The sequence below is a fragment of the Cyprinodon tularosa genome, unplaced genomic scaffold (genome assembly GCF_016077235.1).
Source record: "Cyprinodon tularosa strain WSP-4 unplaced genomic scaffold, ASM1607723v1 ctg377, whole genome shotgun sequence".
Taxonomy (NCBI): Eukaryota; Metazoa; Chordata; class Actinopteri; order Cyprinodontiformes; family Cyprinodontidae; genus Cyprinodon; species Cyprinodon tularosa.
Window position 1 is genome coordinate 1 of NW_024039093.1, and position 23,182 is coordinate 23,182.

Here is a 23,182-nt window from a genome sequence, read left to right on the forward strand (position 1 = left end):
TTCAATTTCTGCTATTAATTTCAGCTTGTTTTCATTCAGCAAAAGCTTCCCACTTGCTGTTTCTCCGAAACAGCTTTTTCTAGTTATTATTATTATTCCGTAGGTTTTTCTTCGTTTAACTAGTGCAACAGTTTTCAGCTGATTTAAACAAATTTGGTATCAAAACGTTCAGCTTGTTCAGGAGAATTCTGCTATGACTTTTGGTAAAGATATTGTTCGTAGTTTTCGCGATATTCAGCTTTTTCTGCGATTTTTGTGCCCCATTGAAATGCATGTAAAACTTCAAAAATTCCACAAAATCTTCAGCTACTTTGCCCTTTAACTACTTCAGCATACTTTCAGCTAGAAACACCATTCAACTTTTAAAATGTTTCCGTATCTTTCTGCTATTACTGTTTTAACTCGGCTTTCAGCTAACTTTTACAGTTTTGCTTCAGTGAAGCTTCAAACTTTTAAACATTTTTTACAGATTTTCAAATTTATAATGGAAGTCTATGGACGGAATGTTCAGCAGCTAGAGTGTGCCACTCTAGCGTTTTCAAACATTTCACTCATGCCGAACAGCTTCAACTCACTCGCTCATCTTTTACTCTATCTAGACAAATTTTACATCAAAATGTAGGGATTTTTGTCAGGATTCAGAAAATGTAACCCTAATTTGTGTGGCATTTACGGTTTTCCGACAGTTTGGCCCAGACCACGAAGAAGTCCACACTTCCCCAATAGAAATCCAATGAGAGCTCTCTGAAAATCCGAACTGAAAATTAGAAAAAACAGACTTTTTCGTATCGCTCCCATTCGGGAACCGTTCGACGTAGCAACATGAGCCTTGTGGAAGTTGTTCCTCAGACCTTCCTAGCACTCACATTGAAGGAAGTGTGTTGATATCTTTTATCGTTTAGCCAGGAAAAAGGTTTGTTCGGGGGTAACAAATCTGTCCGAACCCCAAAATCAAGATTTTGACAATTATACACTTTTTTACATCGTCACCACGCCTAGACGAAATATTGTAGAAATATGAAAGTTACACCAGTTGTAGTCCAAAGATGGCTGACGCTCACGGTGAAAGAATTTTTTGAATACCTAATACGGTTTTGGCTCACCGCTCGTTTGTTCGGAGGGAAAGTTTTGCTTTGGTATTAGCTCTCTTTCTATAAGCTTCTCTCTCTGTCCTTCCTCTGCTTCTCATGGTTAGTCTTGCACATAGGTTTGTAAATTTTCAAGTTTTAAATTTTCAATTTTAAATGATGACACTGTTTTCTTTATGCTGATCAACATTTTTTGATATCATGTATGGTTTGACTGTGCAGCTTTTAAGATGAGTTTGTTTCTGCCATTTTACTGCCAGATGTTTCTACCCTATAAAATCTTCAGATGATTCAATTGTTTTCTGCAGTTTGAAGTTTCTAATGACTTCCTATCACATTTTTATATGTTCTGCAGTTAATTTCAGCTTTTTTCATTCAGCAAAAGCATTCCCACTTTGATGTTTCTCCGAAACAGCTTTTTCTAGTTATTTTTGATTCTGTTCATGGTGGAGAATCCTGCTTCACAGCAGCAGGTTGATCCAAACATCCTCTAAATGTGCAGGGTCATCTTTGAGCACGCCATTTCACTATTCTTTCACCTGTTCACCGCAGTTCTTCCAGCAGTCTACACTTTTTTACCCGTTTTCTCATCATCGTAACAGCCCTGACTGACAGCTCATTGACTAATATACATCACGTGTAGCCTGGCCCCTGACAGCTTTACCGTACAAACAGGAGAAGCGGTCAAAGTCTGACAACATTCAGCAATTTATAACTGTTTTAAATCAGAATGGGTCCGGAATAGCCAGCAGGTGGGTCCGGATCCGGACCGCAGTCCGCTAATCTGTGACCTCTGCACTAGACCAACGCTTCCCTTATTGTTCCTACATCGTATCATATCATCAGCCTCAGCCTTTCTAACAAAGTAGGATGGATCCAAACAGTCAGGATTGATCCTTCCCTCCAGTAGTGGACAAAATACTCAACAGTAGTTCTTGAGTAAAAGTATGCATACTCATAGGCAAATCTTGCGCTACTACAAGTAACTTTCAGAAGCCACCTGATATATTGATGCGTAGAACCACCTGTTATAGAATCTACACCATCTGGAAAGAACTTCAGGTTGTTGTGATTATTATTTATTTAAAAACAAAACAAAATGGAAAATAGGAGAGTCTGGATTCTCCTCACATTTTAACTATGGAATAGAGGTTCAAGGTTGAGACTATTTACCACAAAAAATGTAATTCTGCTTTGAGAACTGGCTGTATGGCAACAACAAATGCCTTTATTAAATTATAAACACATCTCTGGAACATCATTAAATCTCTAAAACAATGGCATTCAGATTCAGTCTTAAGGGCTGATATCTGCCATGATGGAATTACATTTCAAGACAGAGAAACGTCAACAGTGGATTAAAAAGCTAAGCTGAGCTGAAAGGAACAAACGGCTTCCTGGAAATGCAGCGGAGTGAAAGTTATAATTATCCTCCCAAAAATAAGCATACTTTAAAAAAATTACTTAAGTACAGAAATCAAGTAAATGTACTCTGTTACTTTCCACTTCTGCTTCCTTCTTGTTTGTGCTGCTCCATTTCTCCAATCTAGGACAGTAAAGTTTATCTCTCTGTTGTTTTAAAGTAACATTTTTCTGTAATTTCTTGAGACTAAGCCTTAGTTTTTTTCCTCTTTTCTTTAGTTTTTGAGCTTCTTTTCCCTCTTTTTCATACAATCATCTGTCGACCAAGGGCGATGTTTTTTATTTAAATGTACCCCCCATCTTCTTACAGCTCAGTTTCATGGTGGTATTGAATAACATCTCTAATCCATTTCTTGTATTCTACCTCTATTTTTTCTTTTGATCAGTATGTTCGTTTTAAATTAAAATGTCTTTATTCCTTATAGTGGTAGCAAACGGTCTAGCCATGTCTGATAAAACATTTGTTGGATTGAAGAAAAAAAGAGATGTTGATGAATTAAGGTTTGGCTTAGTAAAAAAAAAAAGGTGAAATATTTCCAACATCTCTGTCTCTGACAGGAGATTATAAAGTCTCAGGCAGAGACAGTCTGGTCTTCTTGGTTGACGCCTCGAAGGAAATGTTCATTAAAGGCGAAGATGGACGACCCTCTAACTTCGACATGACGATGCAGGTAAGATGCTCAGATGCATTTTGTTTTTATTTTAAGCCTGTTTGCTTTGTTTCTAAAACGACTATAAACGGGTGTCATTGTGTGTTTTTAAAGCTAAAGTCTTAGAGTCGGGAGGAAAAGATGCTTCAGTAGAAACTATCGCTGCTTTCCTGTCATCTCTAAAGCGTTAGCACTAGGAACATAGAGTTATTTATTAGATAATTTATCCTAAATGTATTAATCTTTTCTCTTATATGAAGAGGATCTTTTCATAACATTAAGGACTACTTTTTGAAAAAATAATCTGCTGAATTGAAAAAAAAAAGTACGTTATTATATTTTAAGGGTTAATTTTGCCAACTGCATTAAATACTGATGGATAAACCAAAAAAAGTTTTCCTACATATTACTTAGGTTGCTGAATTTACAAAAAAGAATATAATATGTAAAATACTTCTGATTCCCAATTAACAGAGACGTAGTTCTATCATTGATAGACAGAGTATGTCGCTCTGACATAACGTCAGACTATTTAACTTCGTTTCGATGATTGATCTAGCTCTCTGTTTTTAGTTTAATCCACCAACCAGAGCTGGAAGAGACTTTGTTCTGTTAGCAGAGCTGTTAATCAGGTGGTTCTGGTTCTGGTTCCTCTAACAGGACTGTTAGAACTTGGTCCCATGAAGCTCATTACCTCATAAAGCTTCTCCATCAACCATGCTAACTGCTAGCATGTCTTCTTCTATCCTGTTCCAACCATTTAGCGTAATGTCCTTTACTTTTCTCTCATCCTCTCCTTCTGATCCAGCAGAGAAGTTCTGCTGCTCCTCCATGCAGCGCTGCTAAATGGACCCATTTAGGAGAACTGAAGGAGTTTATCCAGAGTTTAGATTCACTAACAGAACCACAGGATGGTCATTCTGGATCCTTGGATCCATTTAACAGTGGAAATAATCCGGACCGGAATCTGGATCTATTCATGGTTCTGCTCAAGCATGACTTCAGTTTTTTACCCACAAAAACTTTTGAATGTCTATTTATTTTATTTTCTTGGAAGTGCTTTTATGATCGGAACAGCAGATTTCACAGCATTGATGTGCAGCATTTAATTTTTGGTCAAGCTCCAGCCGGTGTCACATTGAAACATGCGTCTGTAAGGGACATAAAGTTGGAATAAGTAAAGGAATATCACCCAAAAATTATGGTAAAACATGGTTTCTTGGTCTTTAAGTGGGGAAAAGTATGAAGTATGAAAAAGGCAGATTAAAGTGAGCTCTCACCTCACAAAAAAATCAAATCCGGCAGCACATACATGCTACTCGCTATTCCTGAAGGCTTCGAATAAAACGTCCGGAATAATCTTCCGGTCCTGACAGTCCAGGTCTGCAACGGAAGGTCCTGACTAGAGCTGCCACTACCGACTATTTTGCAAATCAATTAATCTGTCGATTATTTTTTGATTGATCAATCAATAATCAGACAGCAAACGTTTCCTTAAAGAAGACCTTTAATGAAGTAAAACTTTTCCACCTGAGGAGTTCTGGACAGAGCAGATTGACAGACGGAAACATTTTTTTTAATATCTTAAATAGTTTTTTTTTACTATTTTGATATAATTCCTGCTCTAAGTGGGTCGCTCTGTTGGCTAAAAGCATAGTTTACAGTCTCTATACTGCAGTTAATAATTAATCAAGTACTAAATTAGTTGAATTATATTTCAATGAATGATTAGCCTCTCAAAATCCCCCCGATCGCCGGCGACCGTTTTTATAGCGTTAAAACTAATAACTCAGAACGCATGAAAATAACGCTTGTAGGTCTCTTCACGACACCACAGACACGGGTCGATTCTTTGAAACGGGCGTTTATTCATTGAAGCCCTTGCAGAGACAGCCTCCTCATACCATAACATCAGGAGACATCATGCCTCGTGACGCCGTAACAACTTTAAATAAACACACAGGACATGAAAATACATTTTACCAAAATGTAAAGGAAAATATGAGGACTACAGGTCCAACCAGCTTTAGTTCTGATAAACCAAACTAAACTTACCTCATTGGCTGCTTGTCATGAAAAGAGGTAAAGTTCTTTAAGATCACTCTGGTTCAGTTTCTTAATCTTCAGCACCCTTCAGGTTCACCTTTAGAGTAATAACCCCGCTGCATATTTCTGTAGTAACAGTCAGTTATTTTTTCCCACCCTTTCGGGATCTTGTGAGATTAACGAAATCACGCAGGATTTCGGAGTCAGTGTTACTCAAGAATTCAGCAGCAGCCGGTTAAAGGGCTTTTTAAACAAAGAAAACTTATATGATTTTGTACCTGATAAAATTTGAATGCATTTTAACTTACATTAACACCATATGAAATACAATAACTTGTATTTACTTGTATATTTATTCACAAATTGTCTTAAATCAACTAATGAACAGTAAACACATGAACAACAACATGTACAACACTGGTCAAATGTTTACCGATATACCCATCTTATCGTTGGAAAGCTTAGATTCTCCACAATTCAACCACCTAGTTCATTTTATGGACACATCGAGCACCAGAGCACAATTAAAACAGATATAGCAGCATGGTAAACTATAAATATGACAGAGGAACCACGACAACATACCTTTAAAGCCGTTTTGTAAATTCAATCTTCAGTTGTTTATTCTCCTTTCATCCATAAGGGTCCATTGATTAAAAGTAATCCAGCATATTCGTATTAAAAACATTTCATGATGAGAAAATCAACACATCAAATCAGTTTTTTGATGTCAGAAAAGTTAGCTGGTCATGTGTTACTGGTTAGGAGAACATGGGCAATGAAATAAGGTTTCAAACCAGGATAGACGTGGGTGGGTTGCACCACCTTGTGTAATAGTGAAATACACTGCTGAGACTGGATCAGTGCGCAAAGTTCGATGCTGTTTACGGTGCTAACTTTCAAATGATGTATCACGCATGTGATTTTGGCTTACAGTTCCTCAGTTATTTGCTTTTCCATAGGGGTTTGCAAAATAGATGAGGATTACCCAAAATTAGGTGGGCGTTAAGAGACTAATCCAGTTAATTGTTTCAGCCGTAGTCCTGACAGTGTAGGTCTGCAGCCAGACCCCTTTCCATGTTATTAATTAGTCAGATGTAATAAATGTTTTTGTAATAATCTATTAACGGATATTATCCTTTCCTAGTTCTCGTACATCTTCTCTGGTCCATCATTATCGAATGTCGTTGCAGGTTGTTCGGAGCGTTTACACCAGTAAGATCATCAGCAGCCACCGGGACCTGGTGGCTTTGGTGTTTTATGGCACAGAGCAGTGCAAAAACCCCAGGAACTCATTCAAACACGTTTATGTGTACCACGACCTTGATGAACCAGGTAATATTCCTGCTTCAGACACTAAATCGCTCTCTGTTTGGTAAGACTGGAGCTTATTCACCCAAGTAGGAGGACTTTTGAATGATTACGAGGGTTTTCAGAAATACCCTTGCCTAAGTTTGTTAACTTTATGTTTAAAAGCTGTTGAAATTTTAACCCAAGGTGCCAAGAGGGTTCAGGAAGTGGACGCTCTGCGGGGGGAGAAAGGTGCGCAGCTGGCAGCACAGACCCTGGGTAGCGGGGAGACGTCTCTCGGTGACGCCCTGTGGTGCTGCGCCAACCTCTACAGCGACATCAAGCTGCGGCTGGCGCACAAACGGCTCATGATCTTCACCTGCAGGGATAACCCACACGAGGGCGACAGCGCGAAGGACCGACAGGCCCGGACCAAAGCCAGTGACCTGAAGGAGTCGGGTCAGTCTGCCTCTGCTTCTAAAAACCTCCTCTGCGGTTATAGACGAGTGAATATCAGGAACCAATACGTTGTTTGAATCAGTGACTGGAGAAGGAGATTGGCTGAACAGGTTAAAACAAAAACTCACCTCTTTTTACTTTATAATCGATTATAAAGCAACTCGCTCTGATCAAAGGCCCGGGAATAAGAGTGTTTTTAAAGGAGTGGTGATACAGCGAGTCATTTCAGGACCTGCAACAGATAAAGCTCTGTCCGCTCTCAGCTGGTTTTATGTGCTGTGGGACAAACAGCTGCAAAAGATTAAAAAAAAGGACCGGCAGCAGAGCAGTTTAAGACCTTTAAAAACATATCGAAGGCTGCTTAGATTTATTCTACGGAAGTAGGGCAACTGAAAAAATAAAAGGAAGTTAACTGATTTTTAAATATTATTTCAGTTTATTATTGGAAAAAGTCTCAGAATTTTAGATCTTAATCTTAAAGGGCACCATGAAGGAAGATATGTGGATAGCTTCACTGACAAAGATGTAAGTTGTTTGGGAGGGCGGTAACGCACTGGTGGAAAATGACAGCGTTAGGCAACTTTTTATGTGCCTGAGGGGTCCCTGGTGATGCTATTTCATAAATGGAGGAGCAGAAGGTGATTAAAACAAGAGAGCTACGCTCTAAAACAGACATGACTACGGCTTGATGATAACACGTTTGTTAGCTGTCAGAATTCAGTCATACACTATATTGCCAAAAGTATTTGCTCACCCATCCAAATTATTGGAATCAGGTGTTCCAATCACTTCCATGGCCACAGGTGTATAAATTCAAGCACCTAGGCATGCAGACTGTTTTTACAAACATTTGTGAAAGAATGGGTCGCTCTCAGGAGCTCAGTGAATTCCAGCGTGGAACTGTGATAGGATGCCACCTGTGCCACAAATCCAGTCGTGAAATTTCCTCGCTCCTAAATATTCCACAGTCAACTGTCAGCTGTATTATAAGAAAATGGAAGTGTTTGGGAACGACAGCAACTCAGCCACGAAGTGGTAGGCCACGTAAACTGACGGAGCGGGGTCAGCGGATGCTGAAGCGCATAGTGCGAAGAGGTCGCCAACTTTCTGCAGAGTCAATCACTACAGACCTCCAAACTTCATGTGGCCTTCAGATTAGCTCAAGAACAGTGCGCAGAGAGCTTCATGGAATGGGTTTCCATGGTCGAGCAGCTGCATCCAAGCCATACATCACCAAGTGCAATGCAAAGCGTCGGATGCGGTGGTGTAAAGCACGCCGCCACTGGACTCTAGAGCAGTGGAGACGCGTTCTCTGGAGTGACGAATCGCGCTTCTCCATCTGGCAATCTGATGGACGGGTCTGGGTTTGGCGGTTGCCAGGAGAACGGTACTTGTCTGACTGCATTGTGCCAAGTGTAAAGTTTGGTGGAGGGGGGATTATGGTGTGGGGTTGTTTTTCAGGAGCTGGGCTTGGCCCCTTAGTTCCAGTGAAAGGAACTCTGAATGCTTCAGCATACCAAGACATTTTGGACAATTCCATGCTCCCAACTTTGTGGGAACAGTTTGGAGCTGGCCCCTTCCTCTTCCAACATGACTGTGCACCAGTGCACAAAGCAAGGTCCATAAAGACATGGATGACAGAGTCTGGTGTGGATGAACTTGACTGGCCTGCACAGAGTCCTGACCTCAACCCGATAGAACACCTTTGGGATGAATTAGAGCGGAGACTGAGAGCCAGGCCTTCTCGTCCAACATCAGTGTGCGACCTCACAAATGCGCTTCTGGAAGAATGGTCAAAAATTCCCATAAACACACTCCTAAACCTTGTGGACAGCCTTCCCAGAAGAGTTGAAGCTGTTCTAGCTGCAAAGGGTGGACCGACGTCATATTGAACCCTATGGATTAGGAACGGGATGTCACTTAAGCTCATATGTGAGTCAAGGCAGGTGAGCAAATACTTTTGGCAATATAGTGTATATATCCTATCTTATTTTGTTATTTTGTTTTGTTTAGTTTTTTTTTTGTCTGCACCAACAACACCAAGTCAAATTCCTTGTAAATGCAAACCTACTTGGCTATAAACTTGATTCTGACTCTGATTCTGAAAATTCTGAGGAAAAAAGTCAGAATTTTGACTTTTTTCCTATATTTAACTGAAATAATATTTAAAGTCGTAGGTAAATCATTTTTAAATGTCAAATCATTCTAGCTTAAACATGTATATTATTGTACTCTTTATCAGACGAGATTGTCCCAAAAGTTGGAAAATTACTATAAAAAACAAAAAATCTGTCTTAAAATCTGTTTCTTTTTTCCCATTATCTTATGCAGGCCAGTTAGTTATACGTCAGCCTGAACACCTAAATTCGGCAAAACATATATGAACGGTCTTCTGTCAGTTAAATTTTTTCGGTCATAGCATCTTGATTCATATGTTGCAGCTAATATACGCAACGGTTAAAATAAGAAATAGGAATCGTTTCTTTTCCCATTGAGTTCCTTCCCAGAGTTCACAGGGATGGACGTCTGTGTCTTCGGCAGGCGTAGAGCTAACAGAACTGGCAGCGTTGCGAGGCAAAGGCTCAAACATGTACGGCTGGAAGCCTTCTACACCAAACCAAGCTTCTGCCGCCCTGGCGTCCTCTTCCACAACATCTTCGTCCCCGCTTTCCTCCTCTAAATGAAAAATGGATAATGGAGGAGACTCATCCACGACCTCCGACACTAAACTCTCCTCCTCTTGCATGTTTCCTCTGTCCATAGCGTTCCTTCACAGTGTCGTTTGGGACCAAGTAGCACTAAGTTTCTAACTGGTTAGCAAGATGATCCCGAGACACCGGCCACAACCAAAATGCTTGTGAACCTTCCACCACAACAATCCTGCAAATCATTCACTTTATTCTCTCGTATAACGTCGTGCACCACTCAGGAGAGTTCGGAAATGCAACAGTTGGAACAGCCGTTTCCCTACAACTAGGGTTGTCACGATACTAAACTTTTCAACTCGATACCGATACTAAGTAAAATATTCGATACTCGATACCATTTTCGATACCACAAGAATAAAAACAAAGACTCTAAAATTCAACAGAAGTATTTTCATTACTAAAAAAATACAATAAATAAATAAAAAACAATAAAAATAATATTTTGAGGTTGTATGCTGTGCACAATATTAAGCATGCTTGATAAAAAACTTACAAAGTTAAAAATTAAGTGTTCCTTCCTTGGCTATGTTTTGCAGACATAACAATGACACTAGCCAAACCGGTTAAGAAACAAAAATAATTCTCAGCAGCTGCACCTGTTACAAAAAAAGTCTGAAACTGAAAAATGCACGGAATTATTCAATCACACAGTGTTCAGAAAGTGCATTTTCCACTATTCTGCACTTTAGATGGCTGTATCGATACTTTTGAAGATGAGTATTGTATCCGGATACAACGTTTCAGTATCGATACTTTTTTGAGTATCGATACTTTTGACAACCCTACCTACAACTTAAAAAAAAGTTAACTTTTTGTTTAATTCTTCAGTGGCCCTAATCCTCTTCCGTATTATTCAGAGGAGAACCAGAAAACAAAATTATTTATTATTATTTTTTTATTTTTTGCCTGTATGGGTTAAAAATCAAGCTGCAGTAATGAGGTGTATAGCAGAAGTGAGGCCTGTTTGCTATGAATTTGTATTTTTATCAATTTAAATAGGGTTTCAGATTCAGACTCTGATATAGGGGTTTAGAATAGATTTCTTTAAAGATGGAGAGTAACATAATATATTGTTGAATATTGTGTAAATTTAATTTTAAAAAAGTGCCATTCAGAATAGAAATTTGCAAATATTTTACTTTAAAAAGGCTTTGCTGTTTTCTCAGATTTAGTTTTTCAAAAAACAGATTTTGTTTTTTATTTTGTTTTCCAGATCAAGAATTAGAAATCGGATTCTTTTCAAACTGCATTTCACAGATCAGATTCTCTTCACTTCCTGGCCAATCCAAACGCTCACTCTCAACAAATAAAAATGTTGTTGCTTAAAGGAGAATTCCGGTTTTTAACACCTTTAGCCCATTTTCTGTAGTGTCCAGGATGAAATCGAATGATCGACACCAAAATTTTGACAATTGGTCCTGTCTCTGATTTTTGGCTCATGCAGAATCCCCCCCTGGCTGCTTCAGAATGGCTTCCATAGAGCATGTCCGATAATGTCCTTAAAACAACCTTAAACGTTCTTTTTTTAAAATATGCTACTCACCGGGTCGTCAGTGCTGTTCAATGACGTTCCAAAAAAAGTTTCGTGAAGAAAAACCGTTCCTGTCTTGTTTTATTTAGCATTTTGTAAATCCCAGAACTATTTTTTCCCGATACATCACAACCGCTTATAAACTTCCGCTTCCCGTTCGAATCTGAAGCGTTGCACACTCCAGACCACTAGTTGGCGACAATGTCTCTATATACTCCTCCTCAGTATATTCCGGTTCAAAACGGTATCCTCTACCGTCAAACTCAAAGTCCAATATGTCCTCCTCAAGAATCCACCTTTCGTATTCCATTTCCAGAGTTTTTTAAAGTGTTTAACAGAGACGTTAGCACCTCGACGTCGGAGTACACAGAGTGAAGCGAAAAGACTACAACTAAGCGTAAACAGGCCCCGTTTCCGGTGGCGGAGGGATATTGACTATTCCAACAGAACTCAATGGGATTTACAAAATGCTAAATAAAACACTACAGGAACGTTTTTTCTTTACGAAACTTTTTTTGGAACTTAATTGAACAGCGCTGACGACCCGGTGAGTAGCATATTTTAAAAAAAGAACGTTTAAGGTTGTTTTAAGGACATTATCGGACATGCACTATGGAAGCCATTCTGAAGCAGCCAGGGGGGGATTCTGCATGAGCCAAATAGCAGAGACAGGACCAATCGTCAAAATTTTGGTGTCGATCATTCGATTTCATCCTGGACACTACAGAAAATGGGCTAAAAGTGTTAAAAACCGGAATTCTCCTTTAAGTCTAACTGGACCAATAGAATTGCGCCCTCAGTGCAAAAGAAGAGAACCCGATCTGGAAAAAATTGAAAATATAAAATCTGTAAAGAAAAAAAGTTTGAATTAAAAAAAATATGAAAAATAAATTGGGGAAAAATAAAATTTGAAAAAATAAAATCTCTTAAAACATTATTTTGTTGCAGTTTAATTTTTTTTTTTCATATTTTCTTTGCTTGCAACAAAAATTGAGCAAATTTCATTCCATATCTAAGAAGCAACCAGTAACCTTCCAGCTATATTTCACACTATAACCGACTCTAATTTCTTTAGATTTGTTTCTGACTCTTGCGTTTTTTTCCAGGAGTTTTTATTGATTTGATGCACCTGATAAAACCAGGGGGCTTCGACGTCTCGCTCTTCTTCAGAGATATTGTGAGTCCGCCTGAGGATGACAGCGAGCTCGGGCTGCAGCTGGAGCCCTGTGACAAACTGGAGGACCTCCAGAAACGGGTTCGAGCCAGAGAGACCAAAAGGAGAGCCTTGGCCAGGTGACATTTGTTTTTCTGCAGCAACTGTTTCTTCCATCTTTAGTCCATTACATGGACATGTTAATAAAAAAAAAAAAATCCTGTGCTTGAAGAGGGCAGCAAACAACCAGATATGAGAGGCGCAGAGTAAGATCTGTCACTGCTTTGTTCTTGAAATAAATGTATTTCCCCTCTTTTTGGGCTGGTAAGTAAGGAAACTGTCACTGTTGCCACCTTCTGGTTTAGGGGAGTAGTATCAAATATTCCAGTGTCACAATTTGGAATGCAACTAACGATTATTTTGCAAATCGATTAATCTATTGATTATTTTTTTTGATTAATCGATGAATAATCTGATAGCCAAAGGTCCCTTAAAAAAGATTTTTTACCAAAGTGAACCAGGTGACACTTAAACTTTTCTAATCGAAAAGTTTTAGATAGATGAAAATGGTTTTTTTTTTTTTTTTTTTTTTTTAAGGGATTGTGGAGGAAGTGCACAACCCTGTACCTGCACCCGAGAGGGAACGCCTATTAAAAGTGTTGGTCACGTAACTCCTCCTCCTCTGCGCGGTGCCTGCGCCATCTTGTGTTATTAGTCGCCGCTGTTGGGTAGTGACAGCGGGCCACTGTGGCAGTAAATCCCATAATGCTTTGCGAGGAAAGCTTTCAATGCAAAGCATTCTGGGATGTATCTGCCTCTGCTGAGGCCTCTCATAAACTTCGTAGACACTTTTTCCTCTTACGACCCTCAGCCATTTACAAAGAGCTGCAGTGAGAAAGGTGAGCTTCAATGACCGTCTGAAACCGTAGCTCACCACAGATATACGCCTGAAAGTGCGCGGAAAGAGATAGCTAATGGGACGAGCACGTAGGACTGCGTTACGTAAACAGATCACCAGAATGATTGACAGTTAGGAGGGCCACTGATTGAAATGATCCACCAGGAAATAAAAGATCGTCCTCTATACTTTTATGTAAAATGTTTAAAAAAAAAAAAAAAAATATATATATATATATATATATACATGAACATTGTAAAAACATTATATATATATATATATATATATATATATATATATATATATATAATGTCATGTTTCATGTAATTCCTGCTCTCCTTCAGCTAAATGCATGTTTTTAGAGCGGAGGTCTTCAACAGGGGGTTGCGAAAGTTTTGGTTGAAGACTTTTTTTTTTTTTTTTTTATATATATTCCCCCCTGCAATTTTTCCACTAATTGAAATGTCTTTACATCCACATAACATGAATTCAAAACACTGTAGTAAACAGATAAATGGAGGCAGAAGATGTCTTTCAGTCATCAATGCACACATTCAGAGACACACAGGAGCTCTTTCAAACTGGGCACCGTTTCCTTCACAACACCTGTCCCATCAACCAGGAATCAGAAATACTTTAATAATCCCAGGGAGAAATTACTTTAGTTACATTACTGCATCTGTAATAGAGTGACTATAGGACCAGTTTGATAGAACACTATTTCATACAATATATATAATTATTAGAGGGTCCCCGCTCCATCTCACCATCAGTTTTGGGGTCATTGGCCTGGAAAACGTTTAAGACCCGTTTTAGAGTCTCTTTACTCCAGTTAACAATTAATCGGTTACTAAATTAATTGATGATTATTAAAATAATCAATTAGTCAAGATTAATTATTTCAGTGCTACAATTTTCAAACCGCAGAGGCGCTTAGTTTTTAGTCACATCAAGAATAAGACAATAAATTCCTCCCTTAGGTGGTGCTAATGTGATTAAAGTGGGTATGTTGTCACACGGAAGGGAACAGAGTTGCACCTAGATCTATGCATTATAGAGAAGTAAGGACTTTTTCATGCAAATGTTACAGTAAAGTCCTGCAACTCTGGATTCTGGACCATCAGGCTTTCAAGGTCTTGAAAAAACTGAAACCCTGAAGTAAACATCGACATGCTTGTGCTTAGTGCAAAGGAAAATCGCAATATTCGTTGCAAATAATCCTAATTTGGTCTTTTGGCAAAATCATTCAGCCCTGTCTTCAGTGTAAATCCCCTTCCTTTGGTACATTTTCTGACCATTTTAAATCGAGGGAAAATACACTTTTTCACAACAAACAAACTGTATATATTCCATTTTTGATTGATTCTCCATCTGCTTACTCTGACGTGAAGTTAGTTTTTTCACTCCATGCTCTTCTTTTGCTGTATGGTGTTCAGGTTAAGCTTGAGTCTTGGTGATGGTATAAATGTAGCTGTGGGGGTTTATGCAACCGCTGTTGCAGCCAGGAAACCCGCTTCCATCAGACTCTACAGGGAAACCAACGAACCGGTGCGCAGCAAAACCCGCACCTTCCACATGCAGACCGGCAGCCTGCTGCTGCCCAGTGAGATGAAGAAAGCACAGGTATGCCGCAGCTGGCGTTTAGATTTAAATGATCCTTTTTTTATTTGTCACTAAATAATGAATCGCCTGTGTCTTCAGGTGTATGGGAGGAAGCAAATAGTGATGGAGAAAGATGAGGTGGATGCCATCAAGAAGTTTGACGACCCAGGACTGTTTCTGATCGGATTCAAACCGATGGAAAAGCTCAAACCGCATCATCACATCCGACCTTCTGTCTTCATCTACCCTGAGGAGGACGAAGTTAAAGGTAGATCCACTGATTCAACCGTAACGATGAAGAAAACCATCGCTCGCTGCATCATAAAAGCCACAGCGTTAAAATTATTATTATTTTTCTTTCAGGAAGTGCCAGTTTGTTCTCTGCTCTGCTGAAGAAGTGCATCGAGAGAAACCTGTTTGCTCTGTGCCGCTTTATCTCCCGCCGAAACTACCCGCCTAGATTTGTTGCCTTGGTGCCTCAGATGGAAGAAGTCGACGAGGGGAAGGTCCAGATTACTCCTCCGGGTACAAACGATGCGAACTGCTGCATCCATCATGTGATTGCTTAGTTTTCTATTTTTAATTTATCAGAACCAATACCAGAAAACGTTTTTCCCATTGGATATTCTTTTAATGTCAAAATAACTTTGAAATCTAAAATGATCAATAGCAAACATAATTTTACCAGTTTGCTGCCCCAACTCTATTAAACACTGAATAAATAATTAAAAACTCTTTACCAACAAATTATTAATCTTAGCTTCCTATAATAATATTTATCTATTAGGTCACTGAATAATAAAGTTGAATAAATATTAGGGCTGAAAAAATTAATCAGATACATTGATTATTTATTATTAGTATAGGGACTCTGAAGCAGGCCTTTAGCTGACAGAGCCAATCACTTAGAGCAGGAATTAAACCAAGACTGTAAAAAAAAATCATATAAAGATTTTGCATTTAGTATCTAAAAAAAGACTCTGCTGTCAATCTGCTCTATTCATCCTCCTCAAGGGGAAAAATTTTGTTTCTCCTGGTTTAGATTTATAAAAAATCTTCTTTGAGGAACATTTGGCTATCAGATTATTAATCGATTAATCAAGAAAATAATTGACAGATTAATCGATTTGCAGAATAATTATTTTCAGCCCTAATAAATTATGCAAAACACTTAATTTTCAATTAACAAAGGCGTAGATCTATCGTTACTAGACAGGGTATGTTGCTGTGACACCTTGTTTCAATGAAGTGAATAATAACTGTGATCCAGCTCTCTGTTCATCAAACAATCAGTGCTGGGAGAGACTCTGTGGACAGATCTTATATTTACCTCCTGCTTTTAAATCCAGGAGGGATAAGAGGAAGCTTTGCTCATTGGTTTCTGATTTTTTTTTGTTGGAGAGACGAAGGACAGTCGCTCTTCTCTCTCTGTCTGCAGAGCTATGAAGGAGGGAGGGGCTTCCCTTAGCACTCAAAGTTTAAAAATAATCCACTGGACTTTGTTTCCAAGTTTGAAGACGTTTCTCTTCCCATCCAGGAAGCTTTTTCATTTCAAAATGTCAGAAATGTCGTTGAGTTCCAGACTTTATACAGCAGCCCAACAAAGCCTTGTTTTAGTTTAATAAACATGCAAATTGGAACAGACAAACGGGTCCACCCCTTTGGAATGAGGGTCCTTTGGCTTCATCAGCATTTTTCTCATTTTTGCCAAAATCTCCAGCAACATACAAAAAAGTTGGGGGTGGGGGTAGATGTTTTACTCTTTTTGCATGTTTTTTGCTATTGCTATTTTTAGATTCCCAGATCATTTTCTCATTAAAAGAATAAGGCCTCAGAAAGCCTTATATGTTAAATAAATCTGTGTTCTGTGTCTAAAATTGTGTTAGGTTTGGATTATTTATTCTGCATTTACTAGCACACTTTTTTTAACTGGCATCCATGCTTCTGTTGAGTAAGCAAGTTCCATTTTCATGTTGTACAAAATATCTTTATTCTTTCTAATGTTTATTTTTATCTGCATAGTGTTAAGATGCTATCTAGCATTGAATATTTTATTGCATATAAATGAATGAATCTCGATATTATATTTACATTTTTTGTATCTTTATAACCTTGCTAAATATAGTAAGAAAGTTGCTTAGTTGGCAACAATGCGTCTGTTTTCCTGTTTGATGTTTACCTTCATTCTGGATCATATTTTTGTTTTGATTTCTTCTTCCTGCAGTTTTCATACTTTAATATTTAGATGTTGTTTGTTCTCTCCATCAGGCCTCAGTGTCATCTACCTGCCGTTCGCCGACGACATTAGAAATCTTGATCCTCCCAGATGTCCAGCAGCCTCCCAAACGCAGGTCGATAAGATGAAGGAGATCATCGCCAAGCTCCGCTTCAAATATAGGTTTGTTACAGAGGAAACATGAAATGTGTTACTGTAGGAAACTTTGGCTGTCATGATCAGCGACCTCTGCTTTTTATTAACGCTTCTGAAAGCTTCTATTACTCTCCTCTAAGCTTGGAGCATAAAGAGAGACGGACCTGTTGTGGTAGATCACTGCTAGATGTAGCTGGGGATTGGGACGGACATGGAAGCACGTCGATACCGTGACTGAAAAACATCCCTGTGTTGGTTTGAGTACCTGTTTTGTGTGGGATGGTGATCCATGTTTCAATGAAATCTTGTGGTCATTCCCGAAATTTAGGAAGACATTCAAGGTTCCCTGGATATGTCCCTGTTCCACTGCCGCCACCTCTGAACGATTTGCTCGCTCGGCTTTTCCATCAGTGATGGTGTCGTGGGGAAAAAGTATTCATCTATTTGCTCCTGTTAAATAAACGTAGATCAATGGATTTCACTCAGTCGGCAATTTATTTTATCTTTGCAAAGCGAGAACGGTTCATCTTACGGCCCTTATTGCACGGTAATCAGCCCTGTTCTGATCTGCCTTCGTTCTCCCTTACTTACAACAATGGAAAGTAATCTGATTTTTTTTTTTTATTACACAGATTAAATAGTAACGTTATGAATAAACCTTGAGAAAGAATCTGGCTTGTTATGGGAATAAGTATGTCTTGTCTACAAATACCCATCACTCAGGCATTATGTGGCTTTGCAGGTGATACGGAGTGAGTGAAAAACTTTTTATTTACAGAGTAAATAGCATAAATCAACATATGAAATAAAAGAAATCTAAATGTTCCGATGGTTATATGGTGCCCGCTAATTCAGAGTCGCTCTGAAAATGTGATGTCAGAGGACGGTTGGGACCAAGGCCGGGGGGTTCAGCAACCCGCGGCTCTTTAGCGGCTCACTGGAGCTTTTTCAAAGCATACAAAATGGAAAATGATAAAAAAAAAAAAATTGTATATAATGTGAAGGAGGACAAAAAAACACTCTTTATATTTTCCAATGCTGTTAAAATTGTATAATAAGTTTAAACATTTCTATCAGCAAACACTTGCGTCATAGCCTGTGACACATGTTTCAGCGTGGTGCGGTGCCAGGCAGGTAACTGTTGGTGGATGCATTGGAATTAAATTAAACAGTCTTATTTTCATTTCCATAGCCTGCTTACCTTATCAAAAGGCTGCTGTTGCAGGCTGTGTTTTATTGCACTGTTTTCCCCCAATAAGTGGGGAAAAAAGACGATTGCAATGTTACTGTGGTTTGAAGTTAATTAAATTCAGTTTATTTCTATAGCGCCAATTCACAACACATGTCATCTCAATGCACTTTATAGTTCACCAGATCATCCAGTCAGATTGATTCAAAGTTTTCTATCTAAGGAAAACCAGCTGATTGCATCGACTCATTGACTTGAATACAATCCCTCACACTAAGCATGCTTGTAGCGACAGTGGAGATGAAAAACTCCCTTTTAACAGGAAGAAACCTCCAGCAGAACCAGGCTCAGTGTGAGCGGCCATCTGCCGAGGCTGACTGGTGTATGTTACAGGAGTCCTATTATGCACATATCTTTTTTTTTTTTTTTTTTTTTCAAATTTTCAAAATAAAATTAACACCAAAAATCTGATTTCTTTTTCTTTAATTCATGGATGCAAAAAATTCTAATACATTAATACCATAATGGAATTTAAATTTAAAGCACCAAATATCATGCAGCAGACTAGTCACATGGTGGCATTTTTTCCAGGATGCGCTGCAGGGAATATATAAATATTCAATCATGAATGTTTAATATGTATTTAAGCTTACTTTTGTCATTTTAATAGTGGGCTAATATTCACATAGAGCCCTTATGAGATGTATTTAAGCCTTTTCAATTTTTGCAGATCTGTTTTTTGTATGCTTGGTCCAATTTTCAAACATTTTGTGTTTCCCACCCCTGGGTTTGGCGGAAGGTCACTAATCAGCAGAGGTGTCAAGTAACAAAGTACAAATACTTCATTACTTTATGTCATCACTCTGTACTTTACTGGAGTAATAATGTTTTACATCTACTCCTTAGACTTTAAGAATAGACTCATTAGTTTTGTTTCATTTAAGCTAATTTTCATTATGGCCTGTTGGTATTAAGAATAAATAACTTAAATTATTTAGTTTAATCCAGTCAAATAATTTCTTTGTGGTTGGTCTCGGTGCTGCCCCCACTTGTTGTTCACCACATACCAAAAAAAATAGTTTTTCCAGATGATGTCAAGTTAAATGTTACCATTAGTTATAACACTAAGAAAATGAAGTCTAAGGAAGTTTATCATCCAGAATGGTAGAAAAATGTTCCTTTAATAGGGTAGAGCAGGAAAGCGTCTGGCCTTAACAGTTTTTCCTACATTACTTTTATACTTTAACTAGTTTTAAAAACATAACCATTACACTTTTACTGGATTAAAAAGCTGAAGTCGATCCTCTAACTTCTACAAAAGTGTTTTTAAATGGTAGGATTTCTATTTCTATTGGAGTAATAAACATGAATATTTTTGACACGTCCGCGAATCACAGCATATTTAGTATCAGAATCAGTTTAGTTCATTTTATTAGCCACCTTTATATAGAGTGAATTCTGTCCCGTTATTGTTCCAAGTAAAGATCACGTTTTGTGGATAGAAAATTAGAGAGAAAAATAATAATCCATAAATTAAAGTTTTAAAAACTTTTTTGATCAAAAGAACATTTTGAAACGAACGGGAAACAGGAGTGTCATGGATCATTCATGCAAAAAGCTCCAGCACAGTGAAGCATAAATACAGATAATAAGGTTGATTCTATTAGCAGCTCCAGTAATCATTTCAGCGGTGAGTTTTTTTGTCTCCTCTGTTAGCTAAATGTTTGGAAGTTAATGACTTTACTGATGTAAAAGCAGAATGTCTTTGATTGAGGCGGACTGACCCATGAAGCGTAGATGTGATGACTGCATTCGATCAGCTATTGGTTTGGTTTCTCTTTTAAAACCGCCTTCTTCTTTCTAATGTGATGAAGAAACGATGCCTTTGAGAACCCGGTCCTGCAGCAGCATTTCAGAAACCTCGAGGCTTTGGCTTTGGACATGAATGAACCAGAGGAGATAGAGGACCTCATCAGTAAGAACATTAAACACATTAACAGCACTTTTTTTTCTCATCTACATATTTTTGTATTCTTGTCTTCACCCCATTTCCTTTTTCTTCTTTCGTTTTTTTTTTCCCACCTTAGAGCCAAAAGTGGACCAGATTGACCAACGACTCGGTCCTTTGGTGGAAGAGTTTAAAGATCTGGTCTACCCTGCAGGGTACAATCCAGAAACCAAACCCGCTCCCAAAAGGAAAACAGGTCAGACTCACCTCTGTTCGTTTCTGTTTGTCATATATCAAGCCCCTGTTAGACCTTAACAATTTAGACCAGCGTGTGCCTGATCCACGTAAAATCTGGCATAAATGCTGACATACGTTGTTGGTAAGTTTTGTATAAGGTATGAGCCCGCTGAAGTACGCTGAAGCACGTCGACATACACCGAGTATGTTGAGAAATTTTGAGCATTTCCTGCCGTATGCCAACGTCTGCGATACATATGCCATCACTTCCAGGTCAGTTATCTGGTTGACATACGTTCGGTGTCAGTTCCTCATCGGTTGTGGCGTCTAGCTTATCCTAAACCTCGGAGTAACTTGTGCATAACTTCTGCTTAACTTATCTAAAACTTCTCTCCAATGCATATCAACGTATCTGACGTGTTCCAGACGAGCGCTGAACGTGTTTCTAATAAACTAAACAGCAGCTAGGTTAATACTATGAAGTATTTTTATTCAGGCTTGGCGTCTCTGGGCGCATAGCTGCTTTAACTGATGCTTCGTAATGTCCATGAAATGAGGCTTCTGGTATGGGTGCCTTATAGGGGTGGAACGGTTCACAAAATCCGGTTGATGGTTTCGTGGTCACAGTTTTCGGTTTGGTTCGGTATATGTTGATTGTTAGCCTGACATGTTGGTCATGTTGCTGTTAGCATAAACAAAACGTGTTGCACAATGCTTGCACACTGTTGCACTTTTATCCACAACTTTCTTTCCGCCGTCATCGTAGGTCACTCTAATGCTACGTTCACACCGGACGCAGCAGGAGCAGCAAAATCGCGTCTGCTGCTTCCTTTTTGCTGCTTGTACCAGCGGTGCAATAGTGTGTCTGAGGCGCGTTGGGCGGAGCTTCTCTATCCTTTCTTTGCCTTGCAGCTATATTTGCTGTGATCAGTGGGAATAAAGTAGTTTTAATATGTTTTAAAGTGAGAAAATCCACCTGAAAACTTAATCATTGCAGTCAGTTCATCCAGATTACCATCCCGCCTTCCAGTATTATTTCTGTCGGAGCCGCTCAGACCCCCACATACCGGCGGTGCACTGTCAGTAGGAATCCCATTCAACAGCAGCCTATGGCCCAGTCGCCTCCTCCCGGTTCACCGCGGCAGTTGGAAGGTGGCTTTCATCTAAATAATCTAAACTGCAGGCACCAGGATAATAAAAGCGAACGCGCTTTGTTGGCAGGTTTCAGCATTTTAAGTTAATTTATGCGTCAATAACCGGTTTCAGAGGAGTGATCATAGCGCTCTGTATCATCAGCGATGTCTATCTCTCCCTGCCAGCTCCCAGATCAGCATCTCTGATTGGTTGATGCGGCTCGTCAAGCAGCAAAAGTTAAATTTTTCCATCTTGAGCCGCAGCGCGTTTGCGGGGCGTCACGCGCGTCAGATGCTTAAACGCGCCCGAAGCGCTGCTTCGGCTGCTCAGACGAGCTGCGCCTGCTGCTCAAAACGTGCTGCGGGACCTTTTGCTGCACCTTGACACGCGTCAACCATTGACTTTGCATGTAAACTCGCGTCCGGTGTGAACGCAGCATGAATGCAAAGCGCTCCCATACAGCAGACCTATAAAGTGCTGCTGGCGCGTCTTCCAACTCCTGTTCTTTCCCACTCGCCATACCCACACAATTCTCCACAACAACTGATTTTTTTCTGCTACACCTGGCTACGCTGCTTCGCTTCTTCTTCTTCTTGTTTACTACTGGTGGTTGGCTTTGGTTGCAGTACCGCCACCTTCTGCTCTGGAGTGTAAACGCTTCACCTATGAGAAAAAGGAGCAGCGCATGAACCGAACGAAACACACGCGAACCGAACCGAGACAGTCGAACCGAACGATTCGGACGGTTTTCATAAACCGTTCCATCCCTAGTGCCTTATGCATAAGTTAGGCTGTGGTTGGACATAAGTTCTGGACTCGTTATGAATGCCTTCATGTATACGCCCAAAATTGAAAAAAAAAACATAGAAAGTTCAGCGTCCCAGAATCTCCTAAAACGCTGGCATACGCCAGATGAATGGACACGGTGTGACAGCGCCCTCACACCTGATCATATATATTTTTGTTGATCCCAAGCAGCTGACTCTGGAGGCGGAGCCGATAAGAAGCCAAAAGTGGAGGTGAACGCAGATGACCTGAAGGCCCACGTGCAGAACGGCACTCTGGGAAAGCTGACCGTGCCGGTCCTGAAGGACGCATGCAAGCTGTTTGGGATCAAAACCACCGGAACCAAGAAGCAGGAGCTAATAGATGCTCTGACTGATCAACTGGGTTCATGAGGCGCGTCAGAAACGCCCTCCAGGTGCTGGAAGGTTCACTGGGCTGAAAGTTAAATAATCCAACTCATGGGGACCAATTTGCACTAAAAAAATCTAATTCTGGGTTTTTCTGACTGCAACACTGTAAGAAATAAAACCAGGAGTAAAAAGTCATGAGATTTACTGATGTACTGAATTAAAAAGTCTTTTTTATTAAATCGGCTCTTTGTGTTACTTCAAACTGAAAGAAGGCGAGTTAAAGACCTGAGGCAGCATGTCCGGTTCTTCTGGGAAGAAGG

The 23,182-nt window shown here is 39.4% G+C and overlaps 1 protein-coding gene across 1 annotated transcript; it reads left to right on the plus strand.

Annotated features, from left to right (window-relative positions):
* Positions 1-3,035: 3,035 nt before the first annotated feature.
* Positions 3,036-23,101, plus strand: xrcc6 (X-ray repair complementing defective repair in Chinese hamster cells 6; the record flags this gene model as incomplete). Its single annotated transcript, XM_038296775.1, has 11 exons — positions 3,036-3,181; positions 6,400-6,541; positions 6,704-6,955; positions 12,301-12,487; positions 14,682-14,868; positions 14,947-15,115; positions 15,211-15,372; positions 17,116-17,245; positions 20,282-20,382; positions 20,495-20,611; positions 22,705-23,101. Coding segments are annotated over 11 exons (1,793 nt in total), but the record flags the coding sequence as incomplete, so codon positions are not given.
* Between the last annotated feature and the right edge of the window lie 81 nt (positions 23,102-23,182).